The following is a 27,107-nucleotide window of genomic DNA, read 5'->3' on the forward strand; positions in this document are numbered from 1 at the left end:
TTTTGCTGAATCCCAAGATTATTACTATGTACATCTAAAGTTAGACAAAAAACAAAGAAACCACGACCTTACCCCAAAATGTATTATGATATTAGTACTATAACCTCTCATATTTCACAGTATGAATATACTATATATAAGTGCATGCATTTTACAGGAAGCAAATGCTCATCATTCTTCATCCCTCTCTACTGAATGAACTGGTGATCACACACAAATGCTAGAACTCCTGAGATTTCTACAATTACTTCAAGAAGATAAATTGAAATGTTCCAAAAATCAGTTTTAAATTAAACTGAATTTTAAATTCAGTATCACCATATTCCAGGAAATCATATAAGATGACAATACCAAAAGGCAAATAATGATAGCACGTCTTTCCTTATTCCCAAAGATGCTATAACACCCACTTAAGCATTCTGAATTGTTTTTCCAGTGATTAATTCAAATGACTTTATCCAATCTTGTTATAATCAATGGCATGCGTATACATGTGGGTGTATTTTTTTACACACACCAAATAGTTAGATTTTATATTTGCAACTATAGTATAAGGATAGCTAAGCATTCCTCATGGAAGTTAAACCTATAACTTCAATACATGAACATAGTCTTCTCTGCCACAAATTCAAGTAGCCATGAACTAAATAAAAACAAAAGAATAAAACTGTCCAAAAAGGAGAAAGGTGACTTAGAGCAGGGCTTCAGGTCTGTGTCTCTGAAACTGTATGCAAATTTGCATATATGTGCATTCAAATTTTTTTTTATTCTGGCTGCACTGCAGGATCTCAGTTCCCTGGCCAGGGATTGAACCTGGGTCACAGCAGTGAAAATGCAGAATCCTAACCACTAGACCATCAGGGAACAAGTATTTTTCTGATGACAGAATAGTTTTCAACAGATTTTGATGACATAAAGAAAGCTAGAACCACTTTAAGGTCTTGTTTTTATACTCAGCTGCCCACCTCAACATTCCATATTTTAAAAATGACACAGAGGATCTTTATTTCAATAACACCTCCACTTTCTTTAACAGAAATCAAAATAGATACCTTTTATCAGAATTAAATAGCTATACTGTTAGTGTGAAGTTCAAGCACAGTTTCATACTATTTCTAGCAAGCATTATCAGCAGTTCTATGGTGCTGCACAAACTGAACTCCCTAATCACTGTTAAGGCCACACATCAGGGTCCAGAAACCTCTGGCATATTACACTTTTTATTGTCCACCCAGACTATCCACTTACACCCTGAACCTTGGATGGCTTGCTTCTTTCTTCTCTGACTTCATCTTGTTCTGAGTAAAGGAACTGAGATACAGTAATGCTATTCTAGCCATCCTGATTTTTGCACCTGCTAAAAAATAGAGTACAGTTGACTCGAACAACTCAGCAGTTAGGGGAACCGACCCTCCCTGCAGTCAAAACTCTGAGTGTAACTTCAGAATTGGCCCTCTGCATCCTCGGAACCAGCCCAACAGTCCTGTAGTATTTACTGTTGAAAAATCCACATATAAGGGGACCTGCACAGTTCAAACCTGTGTTGTTCAAGAGTCAACTGTATAGGATTTTGGAAGAACACAAATTTAACTTTTATTTAAAAATTAAAACTCTCATATTCTAAGAAAGTATGAAACTAAAAACCTCTTTTTTGTCTGGATTTGTGAGCATATGCAAAAACCACAAGTATTTTTTTTTTAAGTGGATGAATATTTAAGATGGGAAAAAAAACCCACAATGGCATTCAAGGAAAAAACTGAAAACACATGGGACTGATTTGAAAGAGATTTCTTTTGTAACAGCAAACTCATGAAGCCTAGAAAAACCAAACCAGAAAACAGCTTATAATTTTTAGAAGCTGGTCTGTGGCAAAAAGCGGTACTTGGAAATGAATCATAACATATTTTCATACCAAATATACCAACCTCTGTACTATTCTTACAAATCTCAAAGATTTTATCAAAAATGCAAGCATTATAAATAACAGCTAAGAAAAAACTAAAACTACAGTCCTGTAATTAAATGTCACACTTCCTTAACAAAACTAAGAGAACATTTTTTAGAGCTTAGTGATCAAATCTGTACATGTAATCACTCTTATATGTGATCTATCTCCTCCAAAATACAAAGAAAAAGCTACAAAACAAATAAAAAATCCATGAAAAGTAACATAAAAAGAAGCTTCAGAATCAAAACTTCAATGGCACTGTTTATTAAAATAAATGATCAAAAGTTTTATTTCAGTCACACACTTCATATGACAGAAAGTGATTTCTGTTGCCTACATGTTCCAATGTAACGATGCTTCTGGGGAAGAATGATTTAATGTACTTTACCAAATATACAAAATTAATAGTGAATTATTGTTTCCTGGATATGAACTTGAAGTAAAAAACATCTATGTTGTGTTGTGCTCAGATGCTCAGTAATATCCAACTCGTCCGACCCCATGGACTGCAGCCTACCAGGCTTCTGTTCATGGGATTTCCTGGGCAAGAATACTGGAGTGCATTGCCATTTTCTTCTCCAGGGGATCTTTCTAGCTCACGGATCGAATCTGTGTCTCTTGCATTGGCAGTCGGATTCTTTACCACTGAGCCACCTGGGAAGCCCAAAATACATCTATATGAAGGTATTATAATTTTACACTGTCAACAGCTCAAAGCAAGGTGAGAGGAAATAACTTAAAATGCCTATGATGCAAACACAATAATTTAATTTTAACTCTTTGAATCATGTTACATAATTTTCGTTTTAGGATTTAAGGTAGTCTGCCATTTATCAGACCAGTCTGGGCTTCCAAGAACTGCTCCTACTGCAGAGGTAGGTTGGAACTAGCTTTCCAGTTACAGGATTCAAAATATAGAGTAATCTTTGGCATCACCGACACGATGGACATGAGTTTGAGTAAGCTCTGGGAGTTAGTGATGGACCAGGGAAGCCTGGCATGCTGCAGTCCATGGGGTCGCAAAGAATTGGACACGACTGAGTGACTGAACTGAGCTTAACTCTAAAATTCTTAAATTATTTGCAAATACTTTACTATAAGAAGTTCATCTCTTACAGGAAGCTCATCTCTTCTTTTACTCCCCAGCCCTAATTCCCCACTCCAACAAGTAGCAGTCCCTGTGGCAATGACATGGCAACTCCTCAGAAAAGTGAACACAGAATATCCACATGATCCAACAATTCTACCTCAGTGTAAAAACTCAAACAGATATTTGTAAACTCATATTCATGGCAGCATTATTCACAATAGCCAAAAGGTGGAAGCAACCAAGTGCCCATTGACAGAAGAACGAATAAACAAAATGTGGTATGTACGACGGGATATTATTCAGCCTTAAAAAGGAAGGAGATTTTGACATGCTACAACATGGAAGAACCTTGAAGACATTATGCTAAGTGAAATTAAACCTGTGACAAAAGGACAAAATTGTATGATTCCTCTTACATAAGGAATAAGAGTTGACAAATTCATACCTTGTCAGGCGTTTATTCAAGGTACGGAGGGGAGAGTAAAAGGGCATTAGTGTTTAAAGGGCATAAAGTTTCAGTCTGCAAAGATGAAACAGTTCAGGAGACAGACAGTGGTGATGGCTGCCTAACAATGTCACTGTACTTAATGCCACAGAACTGTACATTTAAAAATGGATAAAATGGCAAATTTTATGTTAAGTATATTTACTACTACAATTAAAAATGTATCAATTTCACCCATTTGGGACTTTACCATAGATCTTCTGGATGTTTCCTATTTGGCCATAATTTAACTGTGACAGTCTCTTACTTGCTAAACTGGTGATTTCTGTGTATAGAATCACAGAGACATTTATGATAAAAATAAATCTGTGAAGTAGTTTTAGCTTAGATCAGATTTTAAAATTACAGATTTCACTGAGAGAATTTAAGGTTTCTGTAACCAAGAACCCTAAATTAATTTTCTTGATCTACCTATATTTATACCTATAATTGAACACTGGCTGGATAACAAGTGAAACTAGTAAATCTAACTGTGGTGTCCAAATTGGAGATAGATGAGTGAACAATCTACTGAGAGAAATCTTAGTACTGAGAAATCTACTTAGTACTCCTAAGTACCAGCTAAGTACTACTCCATGCAGACCCCATGGACTGCAGCATGCTAGGCTTCCCCGTCCATCACTAGCTCCCAGAGCTTACTCAAACTCATGTTCATTGTGTCAGTGATGCCAAAGATTACTCTATATTTTGAATCCTGCAGCTAGAAAGTTAGTACTTAGTAATATTACTTAGTACTCCTTAGTACTACTAAGAAATCTCTTAGTACTACAAGAAATCTACTAAGATTTCTCAAACACTTTTAAGGCTCCTTTTTTCTACTCACAATCACAAACAACAATGGCAATGAAGATGGCTTCCTGGGTCCTCAGTACATCAGAAGCAGTGGGTTTACAATTCTGAGGCCACAGACAAGAATCCTTGACGAAGAAAACATATCCTTTACAAAGTACCTTCAAAATTTAATATCTTAAAATATATATCAATCTACAAAGACAACCATAAAATTCTAAACAATAACAACATTAAAAAGAATGGCATCTGTTAAAAAGAATGAAATCTTTTAAATCCACAGATGGGTTTTAAGGGCATTATGCTCAGTGAAAAGAGTCAGTCAGAAAAGACAAAATATTGTATGATCTCACTTATATGTGGAACATAAAACCAAAAACAAAAAAGCCCAAGCTCATAAATACAGAAATAACAGAAAACAGACAAGTGTTTGCCAGGGTGGGGCTTGGGGAGTAGGTAAAATGGGTGAAGGAAGTAAAAGGTACAAACTTCTAGTTATAAAATAAGTTACAGGATGTAATGTACAGCATGGAACCATAGTTAATAATGTTGTATTGTATATGCAAAAGTTGCTAAAAGTGTAGATTTTAAAAGTTCTCATAAGGAAAAATTCTAACTCTTGTGTGGTGATGGATGCTAACTAGACTTCTTGTGGTGATTATTTCACCATGTATAAAAATTAGCAATAAAGTATGGGGTTTAATTAATAGCATTGAATTAATGCTGGTTAATTAGCATAACAAATGTAGCATAGTAATGTAAGATGTTAACAATAAGAGAAACTGGGTGAGAAAAATGTATAGGAATTCTCTATTATTTTTGTAACCTTTCTGAAAATCTAAAACTATTTTAAAATAAAAAGCTATTCTTTTAAGAAGTTAAAAGCACAGTCCTCAAAAACAAGGACATATGTAAGTTAGAGCAAAGATGCACAGACAGACATGTGCATGATATACTGACCTGGTATTTCTCATTTTGCCACAGATCAATGAAAACTTTATCTACAAGAAACATTATGAGGGAACTCACAGTCTAAGACATCATATAAAGACTGATAACAGCATCTCTAATTATTTAAGACTTGACTTTCACTGTCTCATAATACATTCCTAAGCTTTTTTTTTTTTAATTCTGTAAATATATGCTGGAAAAATAGTTGATCAAACACTGGTAGGTAAGCACTGTCTCCCTTTAATGCTGCACAGGAGCTGGATTCACAAAATCTCCTGTAAATCTAAGTTTAGACGTCAGTTCCTCTACAATATTTAAATTTCAATAGAAAAACCCAAAATTACAGAACAACTTCCCTGTCTTTCAATAGTAAAAAATTAAGTTCACCCTCAATCTTTGTTAGAGTTTTCTGAACTAATAAAGAGCATAGTGGAGAAGCGAGACAAGGAAGGATATCTATACTTCTTTCGTAGCTCAGGGGATGCAATTGTGAAGAAACAATTTCCTAAGTAAAATGTGATTAAGACTTGAACTGACTGTATACAATTCAAGCTTTAACGTTCAATTGCATTCAATGCAAAAAATCTTATGAGACCAATATGTACCCAAGTACATATCTATTGATATGCAGATCAATACATATCAATACAATAGGTCCATTGTATCTGTCGAGGGAAAAATGCTTGATACTATGCTAGGTATCTAGGCATAGTATGCTAGATACTATGCAGATGGTGATTGCAGCCATGAAATTAAAAGACGCTTACTCCTTGGAAGGAAAGTTATGACCAACCTAGACAGCATATTAAAAAGCAGAGACATTATTTTGTCAACAAAGGTCCGTTTAGTCAAGGCTATGGTTTTTCCAGTGATCATGTATGGATGTGAGAGTTGGACTATAAAGAAAGCTGAGGGCAGAAGAATTGATGCTTTTCAACTATGGTGTTGGAGAAGACTCTTGAGAGTCCCTTGGGCAGCAAGGAGATCCAACCAGCCCATCCTAAAGGAGATCAGCCCTGGGTATACATTGGAAGGACTGATGTTGAAGCTGAAACTCCAATACTTTGGTCACCTGATGCAAAGAGCTGACTCATTTGAAAAGACCTTGATGCTGGGAAAGATTGAGGGCAGGAGGAGAAGGGGACGACAGAGGGTGAGATGGCTGGATGGCATCACCGACTCAATGGACATGGGTTTGGGTGGACTGCAGGAGTTGGTGATGGACAGAGAGGCATGGCGTGCTGCAGTTCATGGGGTTGCAGAGAGTCAGACACGACTGAGCGACTGAACTGAACTGATGCTAGGCACTGGACTCAGTTGCCAAATTCAGACTTAAATTGAAGAAAGTAGGGAAAACCACAAGACCATTCAGATAAGACCTAAATCAAATCCCTTATGGTTACAGTGGAAGTGACAAGTAGAGTCAAGGGATTAGATCTGATAGAGTGCCTGAAGAACTATGGATAGAGGTTCATGATATTGTACAGGAGGCAGTGATTAAGACCATCCCCAAGAAAAAGAAATGCAAAAAGGGAAAATATTGTCTGAGGAGGCCTTACAAATAGCCGTGAAAAGAAGAGAAGCAGAAGGCAAAGGAAAAAAGGAAAGATGTACTCATTTGAATGCAGAATTCCAAAGAACAGGAAGGAGAGATAAGAAAGCCTTCCTCAGTGATCAATGCAAAGAAATAGAGGAAAACAAAAGCATGGGAAAGACTAGAGATCTCTTCAAGAAAATTAGAGATACAAAGGGAACATTTCATGCAAAGATGGGCACAATAAAGGATAGAAATGGTATGGACCTAACAGAAGCAGAAAATATTAAGAAGAGGTGTCAGGAATACACAGAAGAACTATACAAAAAAGAGCTTCTCGACCCAGATAATCATGATGGTGTGATCACTCACCTAGAGCCAGACATCCTGGGGTATGAAGTTAAGTGGCCCTTAGGAAGCATCACTACAAACAAAGATAGTGGAGGTGATGGAATTTGAGTTGAGCTATTTCAAATCCTAAAAGATGATGCTGTGAAAGTGCTGCACTCAATATGCCAGCAAATTTGGTAAACTCAGCAGTGGCCACAAGATTGGAAAAGGTCAGTTTTCATTCCAATCCCAAAGACAGGCAAAGCCAAAAAATGTTCAAACTACCGCACAATTGCACTCATTTCACACGCTAGTAAAGTAATGCTCAAAATTCTCCAAGCAAGGCTTCAATAGTACATGAACTGTGAACTTTCAGATGTTCAAGTTGGTTTCAGAAAAGGCAGAGGAACCAGAGATTAAATTGCCAACATCTGTTGGATCATCAAAAAAGCAAAAGAGTTCCAGAAAACCATCTACTTCTGATTTACTGACTATGTCAAAACCTTTGACTGTGTGGATCACAACAAACTGTGAAAAATTCTTAAAGAGATGGGAATACCAGACTACCTGACATGTCTCTTGAGAAATCTGTACACAGGTCAAGAAGCAACAGTTAGAACTGGACATGGAACAACAGACTGGTTCCAAATAGGAAAGGAGTACATCAAGGCTATATATTGTCACCCTGCTTATTCAACTTATATGCAGAGTACATCATGAGAAATGCTGGGCTGGATGAAGCACAAGCTGGAATCAAGACTGCCGGGAGAAATATCAATAACCTCACATATGCAGATGATATCACCCTTATGGCAGAAAGTGAAGAGGAATTAAACAGCCTCTTGATGAAAGTGAAAGAGGAGAGTGAAAAAGCTGGCTTAAAGCTCAACATTCAGAAAACTAAGATCATAGCATTCAGTCTCATCACTTTGTGGCAAATAGATGGGGAAAGAGTGAAACAGTGACAGACTTTATTTTTTTGGGCTCCAAAATCACTGCAGATGGTGACTGCGGCCATGAAATTAAAAGACGCTTGCTCCCTGGAAGACAAGTTAGGACCAACCTAGACAGCACATTAAAAAGAGAGACATTACTTTGTCAACAAAGGTCCATCTAGTCAAAGCTTATGGTTCCAGTAGTCATGCATGGATGTGAGAGTTGGACTATAAAGAAAGCTGAGCGCCAAAGAATTCATGCTTTTGAACTGTGGTGTTGGAGAAGACTCTTGAGAATCCCTTGGACAGCAAGGATATCCAACCAGTCCATCCTAAAGGAAATCAGTCCTGAATATTCATTGGAAGGACTGATACTGAAGCTGAAACTCCAATACTTTGGCCACCTGATGCAAAAAATTGACTCACTTGAAAAGACCCTAATGCTGGGAAAGATTGAAGGCGGGAGGAAAAGGGGACGACAGAGGATGAGATGGTTGGATGTCAACACCGACTCAATGGACATGCGTTTGAGTAAACTCTGGGAATTGGTGATAGACAGGGAGGCCTGGCGTGCTGCAGTCCATGGGGTCACAAAGAGTTGGACACAATTTAGTGACTGATCTGACTGACTGATTTGACCATTCTGAAATATCAAGCAACTTAGTATTTCATTTGTTAAGTGACCCTATAATTTAATTTAAAAAATTCATTATAAACACTATGAGCATTGTCTATGTGCTAGGTAATATGCTTGGTATTGTGAAAATACCAAAATGAGAAGTCAGGACCCTTGCCCTGAATATGATGTTATTAAAAAAAAAAAAGCCTTTAATAAGCACAAAAAATGAAATGAAAATCAAATAAAATGATTAAAATTTTGACTGAAATAGCAGTAAGTCATCACTAGATGACTTGCTTTTTTCCCTACAGAAAATTATCAAACACATTCTTCTGAATAGTTAAATAACAACTTTAAATATATAAAAACAAAGTATGGCATAATTTCATTACAAATGTAATTAAAGTTACTAATAAAAAAGGACAACTAACCTATATCTTTTCAGCATTTCCAATTTCTATTTCAACATCATGAGGTTCTCAAGTATCAAAACAACTTTGTGGTTCCTAAGGTTTATCATGAAAAAAGACATTTAAAACTGAAAACCTTTCTAAAAATTTGACACAACGTTCAAAATCAATTAAAATGTATTGCATTTGATATTAAATAACATATTCAAGAGGAGATATATATTAGGGTACAAGCAAGGCCTAGCTTCTTCTAGTACCTAAAATATTATGTCAACTTGAAAATGGCTACACTGGTTAACTATAGGAACTCTTGATCACTTCTCTCCTTTTCCTCTCAGACCTGTCACCTCCATCTCCAGAGTACCACTGCTACCTACAAATTTCTTTCCCCAACTCATTCTCTCTTCTTGCCTTACTCTTGGTTAGATTTAAAAACGGCGGGAATGGGAAAGAGATATACAGGGAAAACTGCGGCTCCTGCCAATTCTCTTCCACACTCACATATGCCCAGCAAAAACTCGGGGTTATGTCTTGCCTCTAGCACTAATTAGTTAGTAACTTTGGAAAAGTACACACTTTGAACTCTTCCTTCTACTTCACAACATAGATTAAAAAAAAAAAATTCTTTTTTCTTCTTTAAGACGACTTAGCTAGGCTTAAAATAAGGTAATCTTTTCCGTAATCAGGGGCTGAGCCTTTGGTACTCTGGCTCTAGAAACAGGCAGTCTGAAGTTCAATCCCCTTCTGTATCAGGGTCCAAGAGTCAGGTTCAACTGAAAGGAGGCTAAAAACTGCTGTGTACTTTTTTAAATATGTGTAAAATCTCCAAAGAGGTAACAGGATAATACTTTTTTTTTTAAAGAACAAAATATTACAAGACAAAGCAGAGAAATATGTGTCAAGAACAAATGGAAATGAAAGAGGTCCAATAATAAATTTGGGGCTGGGAGGAGTCATTTAAATTAAAAATTCAGAAGACAAGGATGAACTCTAGACTGGAGTGCAGCCCGTGGCTTTTCCTCCCTGGCCCTGGATCCTCCCTTCCTGCTAGGAGATGCTGCTGAGGCCTGGGGTGGGAAGGCAGGTGAGGGGAAGGGAAAGGTGAGGGGAGAGAAGTGAGGCAGGCCAGGCGGGAGGTGAGAGGCCTAGCCCATGGATACAGGAGAAAATCGGTGACTACAAACTAGAACTGAGAATTCACACAGAAAGCAGCAGAGAGAAAACAGATGAGAAATACGAACAAGAAGGTAAGAGCCACAGAGCATAGATAAAGATCAAGCAAGAGTTCGAGAATGAGAAAACTGAAGTCGGAGAACCAACATTTAAAGAGGAAAAAAAGCTGTAAAATTTTCTGAACTGTAGAAATGACAGCTTTCAAATTGAAAGCACACACAAGAGTAGAGCAGGAGAAACAAAAATCATATGAAACAACATAAGTACAGCACAGTTAAACTGCAAAAGAGAAGACAATGAGATAATCTTAAAAACAATGTTACAGAGACTATCAGCAAAGTAATGACTATTAGATTAAAAGCATACTTCACACCACTAATAAATGTCTGAAAGCAAAGGAATAAGTAGGAATAAGTAGTATCTTTAATATGCTGAGTGATGGGTTCGATCCCTGGTTGAGGAAGTTCTGAATGCCACACAGTGTGGCCAAAAATAGCAGTAATAACAATATGTTGTGTGAAAGTAACTGTTAATCTACAATTCTGAATCTACCTAAATTAGTATTCAATAATAATTAGGAATAAAGACATTTTAAGCCATAAAAACTAAGAAAGTTTACCACACATGAAGCCTTGCTTAAAAATAACTAAAGAATGTATGTCAGCAAGAACAAACGTAAATACATAGGGAAGAGGTGGTATTTAAGAAATAATGGTGGGCTTCCCCCGTGGCTCAGTGGTAAAGTATCCACCTGCCAATGCAGGAGACTTGGGTGGGATCCCCGGCCTGGTCTGATCCCACCACATGCCACGGAGCAACTAAGCAAGCCAGTGCGCCACAACTACTGAGCCTGTGCTCCCGAGCGGGGGAGCCACAGCTACGGAAGCCTGCACTCCACAACAAGAGAAGCCACCACAATGAGAAGCCTGAGCACTGCACCGAGACAGTGGCCCCTGCTCGCCACAACTAGAAGACCCAGCACAGCCAATAAATAAATAAAATTTAAATTAAAAGAAATAATGGTGAATAAAAAAAAATCACTGTAGTAAATCAAAATGAGTAACAGTTAAAAAGCTAGAGAGTGTTTTGAGTTTAAATGTTCTGAGTTTCCACAAACATTATGGAAGAAAGTATTTGTGAATCACGTATCTGGTAAGGGTCTTATATCCAGAACATATACATATAACTCTTACAACTAAAAGAAAAATTTAAAATGTGTTAAAAGATATGAATAAGCATTTCATCAAGAAAAGCTTCACAAAGTACAAACAAACCAGTTAACAGAGACATGAAAAGATGTTTGAAATCATCAGTCATTAGGCAAATAGAAATCAAAACCATGAGTTACACTTACATTCATGACCACAGCTAGAATCAAAGATAAAAACAAGTACTGGTAATGATATAAAGACATTGGAACCCTTATATTATACATGCCTGGTAGTAATGTAAAACAGTGCAATCACTTTGGAAAAGTTTGGCAATTCCTCACAAAGTTAAAAACAGTTACCACATGACCCAGTAATTCTACTCCTTACATATTTACCCAAGAGAAATGAAAACATATATCCACAAAAAACTTGCACATGAATGGAAAAGGAAGCATTACTTCTAACAGCCAAAAGGCAGAAACAAACTAAATGTCCATTAATTGATGAATGAGTACAAACTCTGGTATATCTATACAATGGAATTTTAGCAACAAAAAGAAATGAAGTACGGATATATGCTACAACACAGATGAACCTTGAACACATTATGCTAGGTGAAAAGGTCATCACAAAATACCACATGCTGTATGATGCCATTTACAAAAAATGTCTAGAGGTGGCAAATCTATAGAGACAGAAAGTAGATAAGTGATTGATCACAGCTGGGGGCTAATGGAGCTAGTGACTTGTAGGGGAATGCAGAGAGTGGATAGGGAATCTCTTTTAGGGAGTATAAAAATGTTCTAAAATCAGAGTGTGGTGGGGCTGCACAACTCTATGCATATACTGAAAAACTGAACTGGGCACTTTAATGAGAAAACTATATGTGGTTATCTCTCAATACAGCTGGTAAAAGAAAAAAAAAAACAAAAACAGTTAAACTATTAAGTAATTGTAATGTGGAAGCTAAGAGGGAACACAAGTGAAAATCTTGTAAATCCCTATATTATTTGTAGGTAGAGAGAGATAATAAAAGGATAAAAATACAATCTATAGCTGCTGCTAAGTCATTTCAGTCGTGTCCGACTCTATGTGACCCCATTGACAGCAGCCCACCAGGCTCCACTGTCCCTGGGATTCTCCAGGCAAGAACAACTGGAGTGGGTTGCCATTTCCTTCTCCAACAATCTATAGCTTCTACATGATCAAATGGAAAAACATTAATACAACTTAACAAATTCAATGCAAAGCCAATCAAAATCCTAGAAAGATTTTCCACAGAATTAGACAAACTGATGACACAAATAAAAAATAGCATAAGGAAGAGTAGAGAGCCAAAGCAATTCTAGGGGAGAAAAAGGATTAGGGGTTTTGCCTGGTCAGATATCAAGACTTCTCATAAAACACTACGTTAAGACAATGTATTATATTATTCATGCACCACCAGATCAACAGATGAATGAAACAAAATAGAGAACTTAAAAAGAGAACACAACACAAAAAGAATACTGGTATATGACAGAGAAGGCAAACAAGAGAGATTAGTGGGGAAAAGATGGCCCATTCAATAAACAGTATTGGGACAAATAACTTTCTATATGGGAGAAAATAAATTCTCGTCTTTATTTCATATACAAAAATAAATCCCAGGCATATTCAAGACCTAAACATTGTAAAACTAGATTTTTACACAACTAAGAAAATGCCAGAAAGATAGCTTTATGACCCTAGGAAGGAATTCCTAAACAAGTAATAAAACGTAGAAATTGTTCACCTAATAATAAGTTTACCTACAAATAAATTTAAAATATCAAAAAAGATATCATTAAGTTAAATACAAAGTGCAAGCTGGAAGATATTCACATCATACACAACAAAGAATTGGCATCCAGACTACAACTGAAACTAATAAGGAGAAAACAAACCACTCAACAGAAAAATGGGAAATCTACTCATATGAATGAAATCAAGGGGGCTTCCTTGGTGGCTCAGTGGGCAAGAATCTGCCTGCCAGTGCAGGAGACACAGTTCAATCCCTGATCTGGGAAGATCCGACACGGAGCGGAGCAACTAAGCCGGTGTGCCATGACTATTAAGCCTGCGCTCTGGAGCCCAGGAGCCGAAATTACTGAGCCCACATACTACATCCTCTGAAGCCTGCACCCTAGAGCCTGTGCTCCGTAAGAGAAGCCACTGCAATGAGAAGCCTGAACATTACAACAAACAGTAACCCCTCTAGCTCGGGTCAACTAGAGAAAAAGCCCATGCAGTAACAAAGACCCAGAACAGCCAAAAATAAGTAAATTTTTAAAAATGAAAAGAAATACAGGACATCTTAATCTCACTAGTAATCAGGAAAATGCACATTAAGCAAAATGAGATACCTTTCACACTCATCAGATTGCTAAGTTTTTTCAAGTCTGACAGTACAAAGTGTTGACCAAGATGTAGGGAAAAGGGAACATCGTTTTGGAAAATAACTTAGCAATATTTAGTAACAGTCATAAAGTGCACACCCCGTGGCCCAGCAATTCCACTTCTAGGTATGCCAATTTAAAAAAACACACAAGCAAGAATGGCCATTGCAACATTTTTTTTAAACAGGAAAAAACTGACAGAAATTCAAATATCCATTAGTCCTAGGAGAACGGCTAGGGCAAGGGTTGCTTCATTTTGGTAGTTTCAGAGCCTAGCAATATGCTATCACAGAGTATGTTTGAGTGAATGAGTAAATGAGAAAGAAATAGTGTTACCTAAAAGTATGAATGCAGAGTTGAGAAACAGTTTTTGTCATATGGAGAACTAAAACAAAATAGGCAAAAATCCTTCCCTTCATGATATAAATGAGACGAGTAAAGTACAGAATATGTTAAATAGTGATAAGTGCTAAGAGAAACAAAAAAAGGCAGGGAAGAGGGCTAGGGAAATATGGGGGTGGGGATTTACAATTTAATACTGAAAAGCCCTTAATGATAACATCTAAACAAAGATTTGAAGGGACTGAAGGTGCCAACAGGTTAACTGGGGGGGAAGTACATTCCAGCCAGAGGTGACAGTCAGGGCAAAAATCTTAAGACTGAATGAAATCTGTCTGGCACTTTTGATGAACAGCAAGGTGTATGTGGCTAAAGCAAAGTGGGTGAAGAATGATGGGAGACAAGAAGTGGTCTGGGCAGGGACTTGGATACAGATCTAGGAGAGACTTTGGCTGTTACTCTGAGCAAGAAGGCAAGTTTTTAGAAGGTTTGAAACACAGGAATTACATGACCTAACCTGTGTTTTAATAAGATCACTCTGGCTGTTATATTGAAAACAGACTGTAGGGATAAAGGGGATAGTTAATGATGACAGTGGCAATCACAAGGTTCTTTGGAGCATTTGGGCAAGGTCCCTACTTCAGTACAGCTGGGATAATTGGGATTCTACTAATGCTTGACCAGGCCTCCCTGGTAGCTCAGCTGGCAAAGAATCGGCCTGCAATGTGGGAGACCCTGGTCGATCCCTGGGTTGGGAAGATACCATGGAGAAGGGAAAGACTATCCACTCCGGTATTCTGGCCTGGAGAATTCCATGGACTGTATATTCCATGGACCCACAGGGTTGCAAAGCGTCAGACATGACTGAGCGACTTTCACTTTACTTCACTAATGCTTGACCTCTTTAACCAAATGAAAAATTGAGTATCTGAGAATAGATGTCTGAACACAGAGATAAAATAAAATATTCTAAGATTTAGGATCTTAAACATTAATATTTTTTTGGCTGCACTTTGCGGCATGCAGAACTTCCCAGACCAGGGATTGAACTGCAGCCCCTGCAGTGGAAGGACGCAGTCTCAACCACTGGACCACCAAGGAAGCCCCAAAACATTAACTTTTGAGGTTAAAATTTACTTAGCCACACCAAAATACCACCACCATAGGCCTTGCTTCCTTGGCCTACTCCTCATTCATTCCTTGAGAGAAAGGCAAGGAACACAGGCACTTCCAAACTGATGTGGAAAGAAACCTGATATTCAGTCAACCAACATTTGGTGGGTGGGTACCTTCAATGTGCCAGCTGCTGTCTTGACTGCAAGGGCTCTAAAGATAAAATATAGCCCACCCCAAGATGTTTACAGCCTAGTCTACTGTGTAAGGTATCTAGACTTACATAATGCGCTACAAGGAAAAATGAGTTCACTTCTAATGTTATACGGAATTACATTTCTGTAGTTTTTAAATTTCCAGTAACCATCTTTTTTTTTTTTAGTAACCATTTTTTAAAAAGTAAAAAGGAACAGGCAAAATGAACTGCAATATTTTACTTTACCAAATAAATCCAAAATATTACTCAACATGTAACCAATATAAAAAGTTGAGATATTTTACATGCTTTTTTAATACTGTTTTTAAAATCCTATGTGTATTTTATACTTAAGCATATTTCAGTCTAAACTAGCCACATTTCAGAGTACTGGACAGCATAGTTATATAGGAAGGACCTATTTTTTAGAAAACTGAAAACATTTTGACACAGGTACGGGGCAAAGTAAATTAGTAGAGGGAGGCATGAATGTGTTCACAGCTGAAAGAAAAAGTAAGAGTAAACAGACTACAGCTAATTGATGCGGAGAGCAGGATGAAAGAACACAAACGGACTGGTTAGTCTGGAAAAGAGGACTGTCACACCTTTCTTTGTGACAAGTGTGAAGAGAGGAATAGAGGAATAAACAAGTTTGGTGAATGTGAACAGGCTGAGTTTAGGCTAAGAGCTTACCGTTTTTCTCAGTGAATCAGAAGACAATCTTACTAGCCTCCTTCTGCCACTGTAGATATAAACCTGAAGGGACTATATTTATAGAACAATTTAAGAAACTGTATCCTAGTATGACAACATTAAGTCGTATTTTTTGATTTTCCAGCTTTCCTTTGGACTGGTCAATCTTGAATTTTGTCACTTTATCTCAAAACACAGAAGCAATAATATGGATTAATTCTTTTATCTTCTCACCTATTCATTTATTCAAAAAACATGTACCCAGTGTCTACTCTTATATCAAGTCCTGTGTGAGACATGAAATAGAGATAAATAAGGCCCTCACTGACCGACACTTGTGCCCCCACTATTTAGCTTATTATGCATGCACACAGTAAGTGCTTTAAAATATAGCATTACATTGCACTGTAAAGAAATATTACATGTCAATTAAAACATGAATTGACAAAGAGTTCCATTTAAATCTAATGTAGTGCTGTGCAACAGAATTTTCTGTGATAATGAATATGTTCTACTCTGAACTGTCCAATATAGTAGCTAATAGCCACGTGGAATTTTAATATAATTAATTAAAAATTTAATAGCCAATGTGGTTAATGGCTACCATAAAAACCTAAATATGAGACTACAACAAGTTAATGTTATTTGTTATCATAATCGAGGTGCTGCCATCTCTAATGACTTAACACATGTGATGCTAGAATAATACTCATTGTACCAGAAAGACATCATAAGAAAATTTTCCTAGTGTAAAATAACTAGGATTGTGAGCTCAAAAACGAAGAATGAAGAAGAAAAAGGAAAGGATAGTTCAATCTTTTCAGTCTGCTTTCCCAAAGAAAAACATCAACTTTCTGACGACCTTCTTTATTTTTCTCATTGTGTCAAGAAGTGAAAATAGTTTGTGGAGATAAGCAGTCAAGTTGTATTTAATTTAACAAGGAATTAACAGAACATACAAGTTGTTTCTGTAACAAATGACAAACTTTTTGGCACGACAATTTAAGAGGCCGGAAATCAGGATTCATATAATAAATAAAGTGTTTATAATTTCAAAAATCCTGTCTTTGTGATCTGCTTATTAACCTCTCCAAATCTGTCTTATTTATCTGAATTTTCTTTGTGTGTGTGTCCTACTTTTGCGACCCTATGGACTGCAGCTGGTCAGGTTCCTCTGTCCACTGGATTATCCAGGCAAGAGTACTGAAGCAGGTTGCTGTGCCCTTCTAGTGACCCTACTGCTGAAAGACTCAACCCACTGAGCAAATCAAAGTATACTTTACACTAGCCTATGAACTGAGTAATTTCTGGTGCAGTAACTAGAAAGGCAGTTTATGACTGGGATAGTAAAATATACTTATTATTCTGTGTATTCACTATCCTTTACATATAACCTAAGCGACTGTACAAACTTAATCAAAGAGACAAAGTCCTACATAGGCACAGGTCTGACTCTGATTACATAGTTGGAAGATCTGATAACTTAAAAGTAAAACCAGTGAAGTCAGTGACTAAAGTCAGAGATAGCATTTTTTATGCACAGCAACTTGTTCAACTTGTTAATCACCCATAAGGCATTTCTTGTAAATTAACCACAAAAGACTTTTTGCCTCTCCTGGTAGCTGTGTTTGGCTGAAGCCATTTTAAAAAAAATTAACAGATTGCCTATTCGAAGGTGAGAATACAATCAGGATTTTATCCAGGTTAACAAAAAATACCTAACACTGAGAAGTGGTGTCTTAATCTACTAGGAAAAACTAGAAAAAAAAAACCACTAGCACATAAAAACACCATCAGGTAAACAAGATTTCTATACACGAAGATGGGCAAATCAAACGCATGAAGTCAGACCTGAAATAATTAACTTTTAGAGCCAATTTACCCAGCTGTGGCTTACTGCAACAAAGCCAAACTATTACAACAATTTGGTATTATAATGACATCATTAGCTTGGTTGTCTAATAAGGAGGATATCTGGGATATCTGAATTCACAATTACCTAAAAATAGAGAGCCAACATGTGCTTGAGGGAGTGGCAGGCAGTTCTAGTTTTATTTATAAGGTATTTTTTTGAGAATGATGCCCACTGCCAAATGAATTAACAGAAGGCTGGCTCTGAAATAGCATACTTCTTAAACATAAAAATGCTCTTCCAGGGTAGGGAAAAGGAGGTATCAATGTTTTTAGTCCCCAAAAATCTTTACAGTCCCACGAAAACCGTTTCTGCTTCACTGCCTTTTAAACTAGTAAATGAAAACACCGAATTGTAGCAGCATCTAATTACTAATGCGATTTAGAAATTAAGCAGCAACCAGGAACAGACATCATGGAGGTACGGGTAGACTTCTTCAGTCTGGAGCAGTTTCACTCCTAATTGACAACGTGGCCTAAGCGTTGTATTTTGGGGGCTGTAGTTGCCAGCAAGAAAGTTTTCTCTGTGAATTAACTCGGAGAAAGGTGGCGCTTTTTATATGCCTTAAATCACACTTTTCTAAAATTCTTTTTTTCTCCAGATGTTCCATTAAAACTGAAAAGTTAACCATTGGGTCTAAATCAGTCTCGTTCACACTGCCTCGAGAACGGAAAAAAAGTACGGTTCCCATTCCAAAAGTTTCACCAGGGGTGGGGTGAGGACAAGGCAGGAAGAAAACCGTCCTTCATAACTATCTCACTTAGCTTCGCAACTAGACGGGGTGTTAGAATATTCTTTCTCACCCAGGCCTCCGGTAAAATTTCTCTGAGAGGAGTTAGACTAGACAAGTTACCCTTCTTGATTAATCCACGCAACCTTGAAAACAGCGATGAGAGGGGGCTGGAGACAGATCCTCCCCGTCCCCTTCACTCAAACCAGTCCCAAACTGTTAAAGGCAGGAAACGCGAGCCTCTTTTCTCTCCCCAACACCTATTCTCTTTTCTGTCCCCCCGCCCGAGTTCCTCAGCCAAGACGCCGACCCCGCTCCGTATCCACTTTTGGTCGCAAACCGCCCAGGAACGGCGAGGAGGAGAGAGTAACCGAGAAGCGTGACCAGGAAGCGGCAGCCCCCCGCCGCCGGGCTCGGGGGTCCCGGGTTCGGCGGTGAGAGGCGTGTGCGGGGCTGCGCGGAGCACTGCCGGCTCCGGGACCCCCTTCCAATGCGGCCTAGCCCGGAGCTCCCGCCCCGGCCTCGCGGCTCTGCGCCGCCGGCCCTTCCCCGCCACCCGGCCCGAGAAGCCGCGCGAGAGCGAGCGTCCGAGAGGTGAGAGGCGGAGGTACCTACCAGCTGCTGCCGGACCCAGCGCCACATGCCCCTTCCGTCGCCGTTCCCGTCCCGCGGGACGCGGGGGTCGAGGGACTCCAGGTGGAGGCTAACGAGCCGGAGGGGAAAGCGGGAGAGCCCCTCCGGCTGAAGTTCCGCTTGCCGCGGCCGCCTCACTCCCCGCGCTGGGGCCCCATCTTCCGCGCCGGCTCCGAGGTCCTACAGGCGCGTCCCCGGCGCCGCCCCCACCCGGCGCAGCTGAGTCTGCTGCCGCGCCGCAGCCACCTTCATTATTGACCGTTGTCACCCTCAGTACCGCCACAACCCCGCCCCCGGCCCCCGGCTCCCGGCCCCACTTGGGCCGGCCGCGGCGCCACGGCCCGCCCCCGGACGTGACGAAAGAGGCTGCGCGGACCGAGGGCCTGGGCTCAGCAGTGTGGGTGGGAAGGCGGCGCGCGTGGAGGCGGGCGGGCTCTCCATCGCCGCGTCTGCCCCCGCCCCCCCCCTTCATTTAGCGGGTTGGACTAACTCAAACGGCTGTGTCTTATATACCCAGGCCGCAGCTTTTGGCAGACTCTGTTTCTACCCCCTATTGCAGGTCTGCTTCCGGCTCTCTACTTTCTTTGGTTCCTTCAGCCGCCCAACACACGGACCATCAGGAGTGTAGTGACTGAAAGTTCATCCCCAGAGGTCTCCAGTTTCGGTTCAATTAAATTGTCCGAAGTGTTTGTCTCAACACAGTGCAGCTCTCGTTAGTAAACCAGCGAGCTGGGGCTAGGGGAATCTTGATCATTTAAGTAATTTTGAAAGAGGATGCTACTCCCCTGTGCCTGGTCGGGTGGAGACCAGTGTTTCTAGGGGAACAGACAAGATATGCTGTTTTGCAGTGCTAAATTGAACAGGTTAGGGAGAAAACACTTCCTGTGGGAATGTAGTTGTTTACTGTTAACTGCCGAACTGCGGTTAAGAATACCGCGTAAGCTGCAGTCCATAGGGTCGTGAAGAGTCGGACACGGCTTCACTTTCACTTTCACGCATTGGAGAAGGAAATGGCAACCCACTCCAGTGTTCTTGCCTGGAAAATAGCAGGGACGGCGGAGCCTGGTGGGCTGCCGTCTGTGGGGTCGCACAGAGTCGGACACGACTGAAGCGACTAGCAGCAACAGCAGCAAGACCTAAGTAAGATGAGGGTATGGAAGAATAGAAGTAAGAAGGAATATATTGTAAAGACAGCAGGAATAAAAATTTGACTTGGAAGGCTGAACTGAAGCGCCGGGTCTCGCTTTATTCAAAGCAAGCTTATACATCTTGAGTGTTACGTATGTGTATCGTGTACAGTATTTTGCTGAATTAAAGCACACTTCAACACACAAGAGTTAATTTTTTTTTCATTAAGCAAAAACAAATTTAAATGAAATTAGCAAAACTGGGCAGTTTTTTTGGTATATATACAAAATTTTTTAGTTTCAGTTGTTGTTTATCCTCTAAGTTGTATCCCACCCTTTTGCGATCCCATGGGCTGTCCATGGGATTTACCTGGCAAGAATACTGGAGTGTGTTGCCATTTCCTTCTGCAGGGGATTTTCCCAATCCAGGAATCCAACCCGCAGCTCAGGCCTTGTCTCCTGCATTGCAGGCGGGTCCTTTACCGCTGAGCCACCGGGGAAGCCTTAATTTCAGTAGACATTCCTTATTATATAATGATTATCCAGCACCACAAATAGAGCCTTTTCTTAGGGGTATTAATGATCTATAAAACCAGAAGTGGAATTTTACATTATATGTGTAGTCTGACTACAAAGAGAAAACGTAATCTCACTTCTGTCCTTATGACTAAATCTTTCTTTATGACCCTAAAAGAAATTTGCCATACATTTACTTGTTACAGTGATCAAACAGTACATTCATGGAACACTTGTGTGTCCCAAGCCCTGTAATAAGCTCTTTACTTGAATGGTCTGTTTTAACCCTCATCTATCCTTTGAAGTTGATACTATTATTTCCATTGTGTGGATGCAGAAATGGAGGCTCAGCTTAAGTAACTTGCTCAGGTTAAGTCAGCAGTGAAGTGAAGTAAGTCACTTAGTCGTTTCTGACTCTTTGTGACCCCATGGACTGTAGCCTGCCTGGCTCCTCCATCCATTGGATTTTCCAAGCAAGAATACTGGAGTGGGTTGCCATTTCTTTCGCCAGGGGATCTTCCCGACCCAGGGATTGAACTGGGGTCTCCCGCATTACAGGCAGGCTCCTTAACATCTGAGCCACCAGGTAAGTCAGCAGAGCTGGGGTTCAAATTCCCAGATGCAACAAAAGCTCATGCTCTTATGATATTGTAAAGAAACAAAAATATGAATGTATCTACTTTTATTCATCTGCAAGTTGTCTGATTAAAATTAGGCCTGGAAATTTTTATTTATATGCCACTAAAGTTTGTCAAGACAAGAAATAGAAAGTTAAAGGACATTTTGTGTATTATTATTTAACTGTGTCCCAATTTTCAAAAGGCAGAGTGGGAGGAGTTGAAATTGATTCTAAATTCTGTAGTGAAATACAGTAAGATGTTATTTCAAGATAACTGTGTAAAGATAATAATTGTAGCTCAAACTGTCAGTAACAGAGTGAGTATTCATGGTAGTGTTTTGATCTAAGGATTTTTCAAGAGCAATATTATACACCTCATATTGATCTACAAAGTATTAAGTTTTTATACTGTAGATTATAACTCTTTATTGGCAATGAAATCAATTCAATGTGTTGTGATCAGTGTCTCTAAAAAATAGAATATAAAACATTGGAATATATTGCTTAGTGTAGATAATATGTATTGTTTTGTGAAATTTTTTTCAGGTGCTCGTGTGTATGCACATGCATGTGTGCATTCATGTGCATACACATGCACATGTGCATGTGTGTATGTGTATACACATACACACCAGATCACATTATAAAAGAATGTCTTCCTATTGGTTGTGGTTGGAAAGTTTTGAAAACATTGAGATTGGAATACACAGGACTTAAGGCAAGCACCAGCTGCAAGGAAAGAAAAAAAAATATATCTGCAGTCAGTGGTAATTCATTCATTCCATAGCTACTTCCTCAATGTATCGGACACCATATGTATGCATAACAATTGCCTAATATTAGGAGGAGACACAAGTGCATACGACTTTTAAGATGAACCCCTTCTCTCTGGGGAGAGTTTCCAATCCCCTTGGAAAAAGAAGTTGCAGAGAGGAATCAGTTAAATAATAGTCCAAGGCAGTATGAGATTAACTTCTAAAGAACTGTACCAATAATAGTCACTAATTTCAGAAAATTGATGTGGGCAATATCATTTGAAGAGAGTTCAGAAGGACAGAGATGAATTCGAACTGAACTTGAAATGGGAGGATGAAGGTGGGAGAGAAAGGCTTCCCAGCAGCAAGAACCACAGAAAGCTAAAGATGTTTGAAGTACAACTACTGTGGAGTAATAAGAGGTGGGGTTGGATAAGTAAGGGAAGGCATAATCTTAGGAGAGTTTCTGGCTAGTCACAGTTTACCAGAAATTGGTCAATCACTGGAATTTTCTGAACAATGAAATGACAGAATGAAGTCAGAGTGTTATGTTCATAGACATTATATGTGATAGGGTGAAGAGAGAAAAAACATCTGATAGGAAATTATTGCTAGAATGAAGCATCAAGTTCACAAATGCTGTCCTGGCAGAGAGCCACATAATAGGAAAGTTGTGCTCTGGTGTCAGGCAAAGAAACTTGAACTTAAGCCATTTCAAGTGAGGTGACAGGCCTTCCAAGGGAATAACAGCATCACACAACAGTCACCGAATTAATGCTAAGTATGGTTCCTTTTTTTGAGTAAACTTGTTTATATAATTCTGTGTTAAATATACCTGTGAGATGTATTTATTCCCAGGGAGTAAAAAAAAATCTCCTGGTTTTCTGTAGTAGAGATTCTTAGGTATAATAAGGACAAAGAGGGATATTTTTCTTGATCAGAACATCTTGGACCATCAGTAGGAAGCACAGACTGTGAGCTTGTTAAGATCATGATTCCTGGCTCATTCGTTTTGGAATGCATAGTGTGTAAAAGGTACTCAATAGGTGTTTGTCAAATTAATGAATATCAATAACTGAGTAGTTAGGGAAGAAAACATCTGGTTCTGAAACATCAAAGTGGAAGAAAGTGAAGTATACTGAATGATTTCAGGAGATCATAAGCTATACAGTATCAGTGCTAGTTACCATCCTTTAGACTCAGGGCACTCTCTGTTGCCTGCCTCTCAGAACCCTTCAAGGTTCAGTCTGATTGGAGGAAAGTGAGCCTTGACAATCTGTTGCTTTAATTATTTTTCCACAGATTAAACCATCAGTTGGGCTGCTCTCATTTTTAAAAGGACAGCTTTCTATTTTCTCAAAATTAGAAATCTAGCATATTATAAATTATTATGCTTAAAAAGCAGTTTCCTTTTGGTTAACTCTCCTTCTAGAATTTCCAGACCAGACTTCAGGCAAAGGAAACACAGACTTCAGGGATGCTTTTTCCAGTAGTGACCAGGCTTGCATATTTTATCAACTGGTAAAGAAATTCATCAGGAATAATTTTACATTACATATTTGAAACTTTTCTTGAAAATTTCTGAAACAGATGTCAGGACTAAGCTGTATGAACACAGTTTAATTTCTAGTTATTTATGCTTACGAATAACTCAAAAGCCACTGAAACTCAGAGCCATTGTGAGAGTTAGGGTCTATAAAAATGATCCCTTCTTGAAAAGTCGAAGTATGTAAAGCATAAATACATTCTGAATTGTCCACTTAAAAATTGTTAAGATAATAAATTTAAATGTATATTTTACCACAATAAAAAAACCTGGGGGAAAAAAAAGACTGCATAGAGAGATATTTGTTAACAGTTACCTCATTGATCTTTCTAGATTAAACCATCACAGTTGTGTTCAATGGCAAAATCTTGTCATTTGCCCTTTTATCTATATTAGAATAAATCCAAAATTCTTTTCTGAGTAAAATCTTGGCTTAGCCCACAAATGTCTCCTCAGTTCCCATCTGTTTCCTTAACTTTTATAAAACCATGTGAAATCCATCCTCAGTTCTGCTGAGTACTAATGGAAGTGAATATACCCTAAATTGCCAACATTCCTTTCTGATTTGCAGATTTGTCAGAAATGCTTAGCTGTGAGAAGAAATGTTAATGGAGGATTTCGTGAGGACTATGTACTTTCTTTTGGTGATGTCTATTTTATCTTCAGATAAAAAGCAGATCAGAAGTCTGTCTTCAGAGAGCCTTATTTTGGCTTCTGCTATGGTGACTTTTACTGAACTGCAGTTTAGGGTCATGTGAACAGCCTAAGTCCAGAGAAGGCAGGGGAAGCAGCCTCAGGAACCCCATGACTGCTTTTTGCTGTGGAGATGCAGCTGGCAACACCGCTCACTCATCACACTGTGTTCTATTGAGGAGAGTCTGCAGAAACTCCTCACCACAGATGACTCTGCTTCTCTTGAGCAACTAGTTTGTTTTGTAAGCTTCTGAGCATTTTGAATTATGTAATTGAATGAGCTTCCTTCTGTCATTTTGTTGCTATTTTAAAATTTCAGAGAATTATTTATGGCAAGTGCCTAGACTCTACAGCACACATTTCGTGAATTACTCTTACCCTGGATTTCTTGTTTTGTCTAGTTTTAGTTTTCCTTTGGCTAGTTATTTCACCTCCTTTGTATCTTATTATACCTTCTGTATTTTGTTAAGCCATCTTCAATTATTTCTGAATAGAAGGAATAAAAGAAAATAAGATAGTCTTTCATATTATAAATCACAAAGATTAGTTTTAAGATAACCGCTCAGTCGTGTCTGACTCTTTGTGACCCTGTGGACTGTATAGCCTACCAGGCTCCTCAGTCCATGGAATTTTCCAGGCAAGAGTACTGGAGTGGGTTACCATTTCCTTCTCCAGGGGATCTTCCCAACCCAGGGATTGAATTCGGGTCTCCCACATTGCAGGCAGACACTTTACCATCGGAGCCACAAGGGAAGCCTGTATGCTTTAAGATAACAATAAGCCCCAAATAATCTAATCTGAAGATTGTGATTTCCTTTACTGCCACCACAATTACGTATGTTTTCCCTACTTTATAGTGAGTAGAGATGTTAATTTGTGTGAGTCGGAGATTAACTATAAGGAAACAAACCAATGAGTAAAGGTTGGAGTCAGGTTTGGTAGTATGTGAAAGGAGGGGAAAAAATGCGATCAGGAGGAAAACATGCTGAGTCAAACAAAGAACTGTATTTTTTAAGGTTGCAAGAAGTAGAATGTGTTGAAAGTTGAGTATTAAGAACTACTGCTCCAAGAGATTTCTGTATGGGAAACAGAAAGAAAGTGGCTGCTTGTTTGAAGGGTTTTTGGTAATGTTAATAGCTTACTATTAAGGAAGGGTCTGGGCTTCCCAGGTGGCACTAGTGGTAAAGAACCTGCCTGCCAATGCAGGAGACACAAGAGAAGCAGGTTTGATCCCTGGGTTGTGAAGATCCCTTGGAGAAGGAAATGACAATCCACTCTAGTATTCTTGCCTGGAAAATTCCATGCACAGAGGAGCCTGGCGGGCTACAGTCCATAGGGCCAGAAAGAGTTTGACAACTTTTGAGTACATACATACATACATACATACATTCACAAGGAAGGGTCTGGTTGATTTCATAGAAATATCAGCAAGGAAATAGCAGAGGGCAGGTGAGCGTGGAGTAGGACATAATCCTGGATAACATACAAAGCCTGTTATTGCCTTAGTGCTCAGGGAAGAAGGGCTCTGAGATGGACTGAAGACAGTGGCTGGGTTGGTTTGGAATCAGGGGAGATAGGACACTGGGGCAGAAATAATACAACCAATAGGAGAAGTCATACCTCTCTGGGAATCAGGTGAGAAGATCTCAAACGAAGATAGCTGAGATCAGGCAGTGGTCCTGTAAGAACCCAGAGTAGGAAATTCTCTGGTAACCCAGGGTCTGGCACATATTATGTGTTCAGAATTTTTTTGTTACAATAAATATGGGTGCATACTCAGTCGCATACAACTCATTGTGACCCCGCCAGGCTTCTCTATACATGGAATTTTCCAGGCAAGAAAACTGGAGTGGGTTGCCATTTCCTCCTCCAGGGGATCTTCCTGACCCAGGTTTCAAACCCACATCTCCTGTGTATCCTGCATTGGCAGGCATATTCTTTACCACTGTACCACCTGGGAAGCCCCAGTTACATAAATAAAGCTGTACCAAATTGAACTGTGTGTCTGTGTTACTGTGTTTGCCGACTTGCTTGTGGTTAATATTCTGATGTGGCTCTCACAGCAAGGCCATTTGTTGTGCGTATATGACAGGATCTGGGTGCATCAGCCTTTCACAGTGACTCCTACAGAGAAGAGGAAAGAGATTAATGGGGCTGTGGTCTCAGCCAATTTTGGGTGGTTTCACATGCTCCATGTACTTCTGTTTGGAAGTCTCTTCTGATATCCTGAGGAGAAGGAAGCTTCTTACTTGACTAATTCTTCTTCATCATTTAAGTCTCAGCTTAAAAGTTACTTTTCAGAGAAGCTTGGGTTCCCTTAAGACATTTATAAGCACTCAAAAGATCCCAGTGGCTACCACCCCCAACCCGACCTAAATACAAA

At 39.1% G+C, this 27,107-nt stretch overlaps 1 protein-coding gene and 1 non-coding gene across 7 annotated transcripts in view; both read right to left on the minus strand.

The window, feature by feature from the left end:
* Window positions 1-19,771, minus strand: part of ATP11B (ATPase phospholipid transporting 11B (putative)) — a 113,209-nt gene extending 93,438 nt beyond the window's left edge. For 2 of the 6 annotated variants that reach the window (XM_020879895.2, XM_020879894.2), the window contains exon 1: window positions 19,451-19,768. In XM_020879895.2, coding sequence (XP_020735554.2) covers window positions 19,451-19,477 — 27 coding nt within the window. In that variant the 5' untranslated portion in view covers window positions 19,478-19,768. Of the gene's footprint in view, window positions 1-19,450 lie in introns of all 6 variants that reach the window. The other 4 variants (XM_070466343.1, XM_020879899.2, XM_020879900.2 and 1 more) reach the window with 3 other exon arrangements.
* Window positions 793-864, minus strand: TRNAE-UUC (transfer RNA glutamic acid (anticodon UUC)). The gene has a single exon. It is a non-coding gene; the product is annotated as a tRNA-Glu (tRNA).
* Window positions 19,772-27,107: the final 7,336 nt, after the last annotated feature.

This window comes from Odocoileus virginianus, chromosome 4 (assembly GCF_023699985.2).
Source record: "Odocoileus virginianus isolate 20LAN1187 ecotype Illinois chromosome 4, Ovbor_1.2, whole genome shotgun sequence".
NCBI classification, from domain to species: domain Eukaryota; kingdom Metazoa; phylum Chordata; class Mammalia; order Artiodactyla; family Cervidae; genus Odocoileus; species Odocoileus virginianus.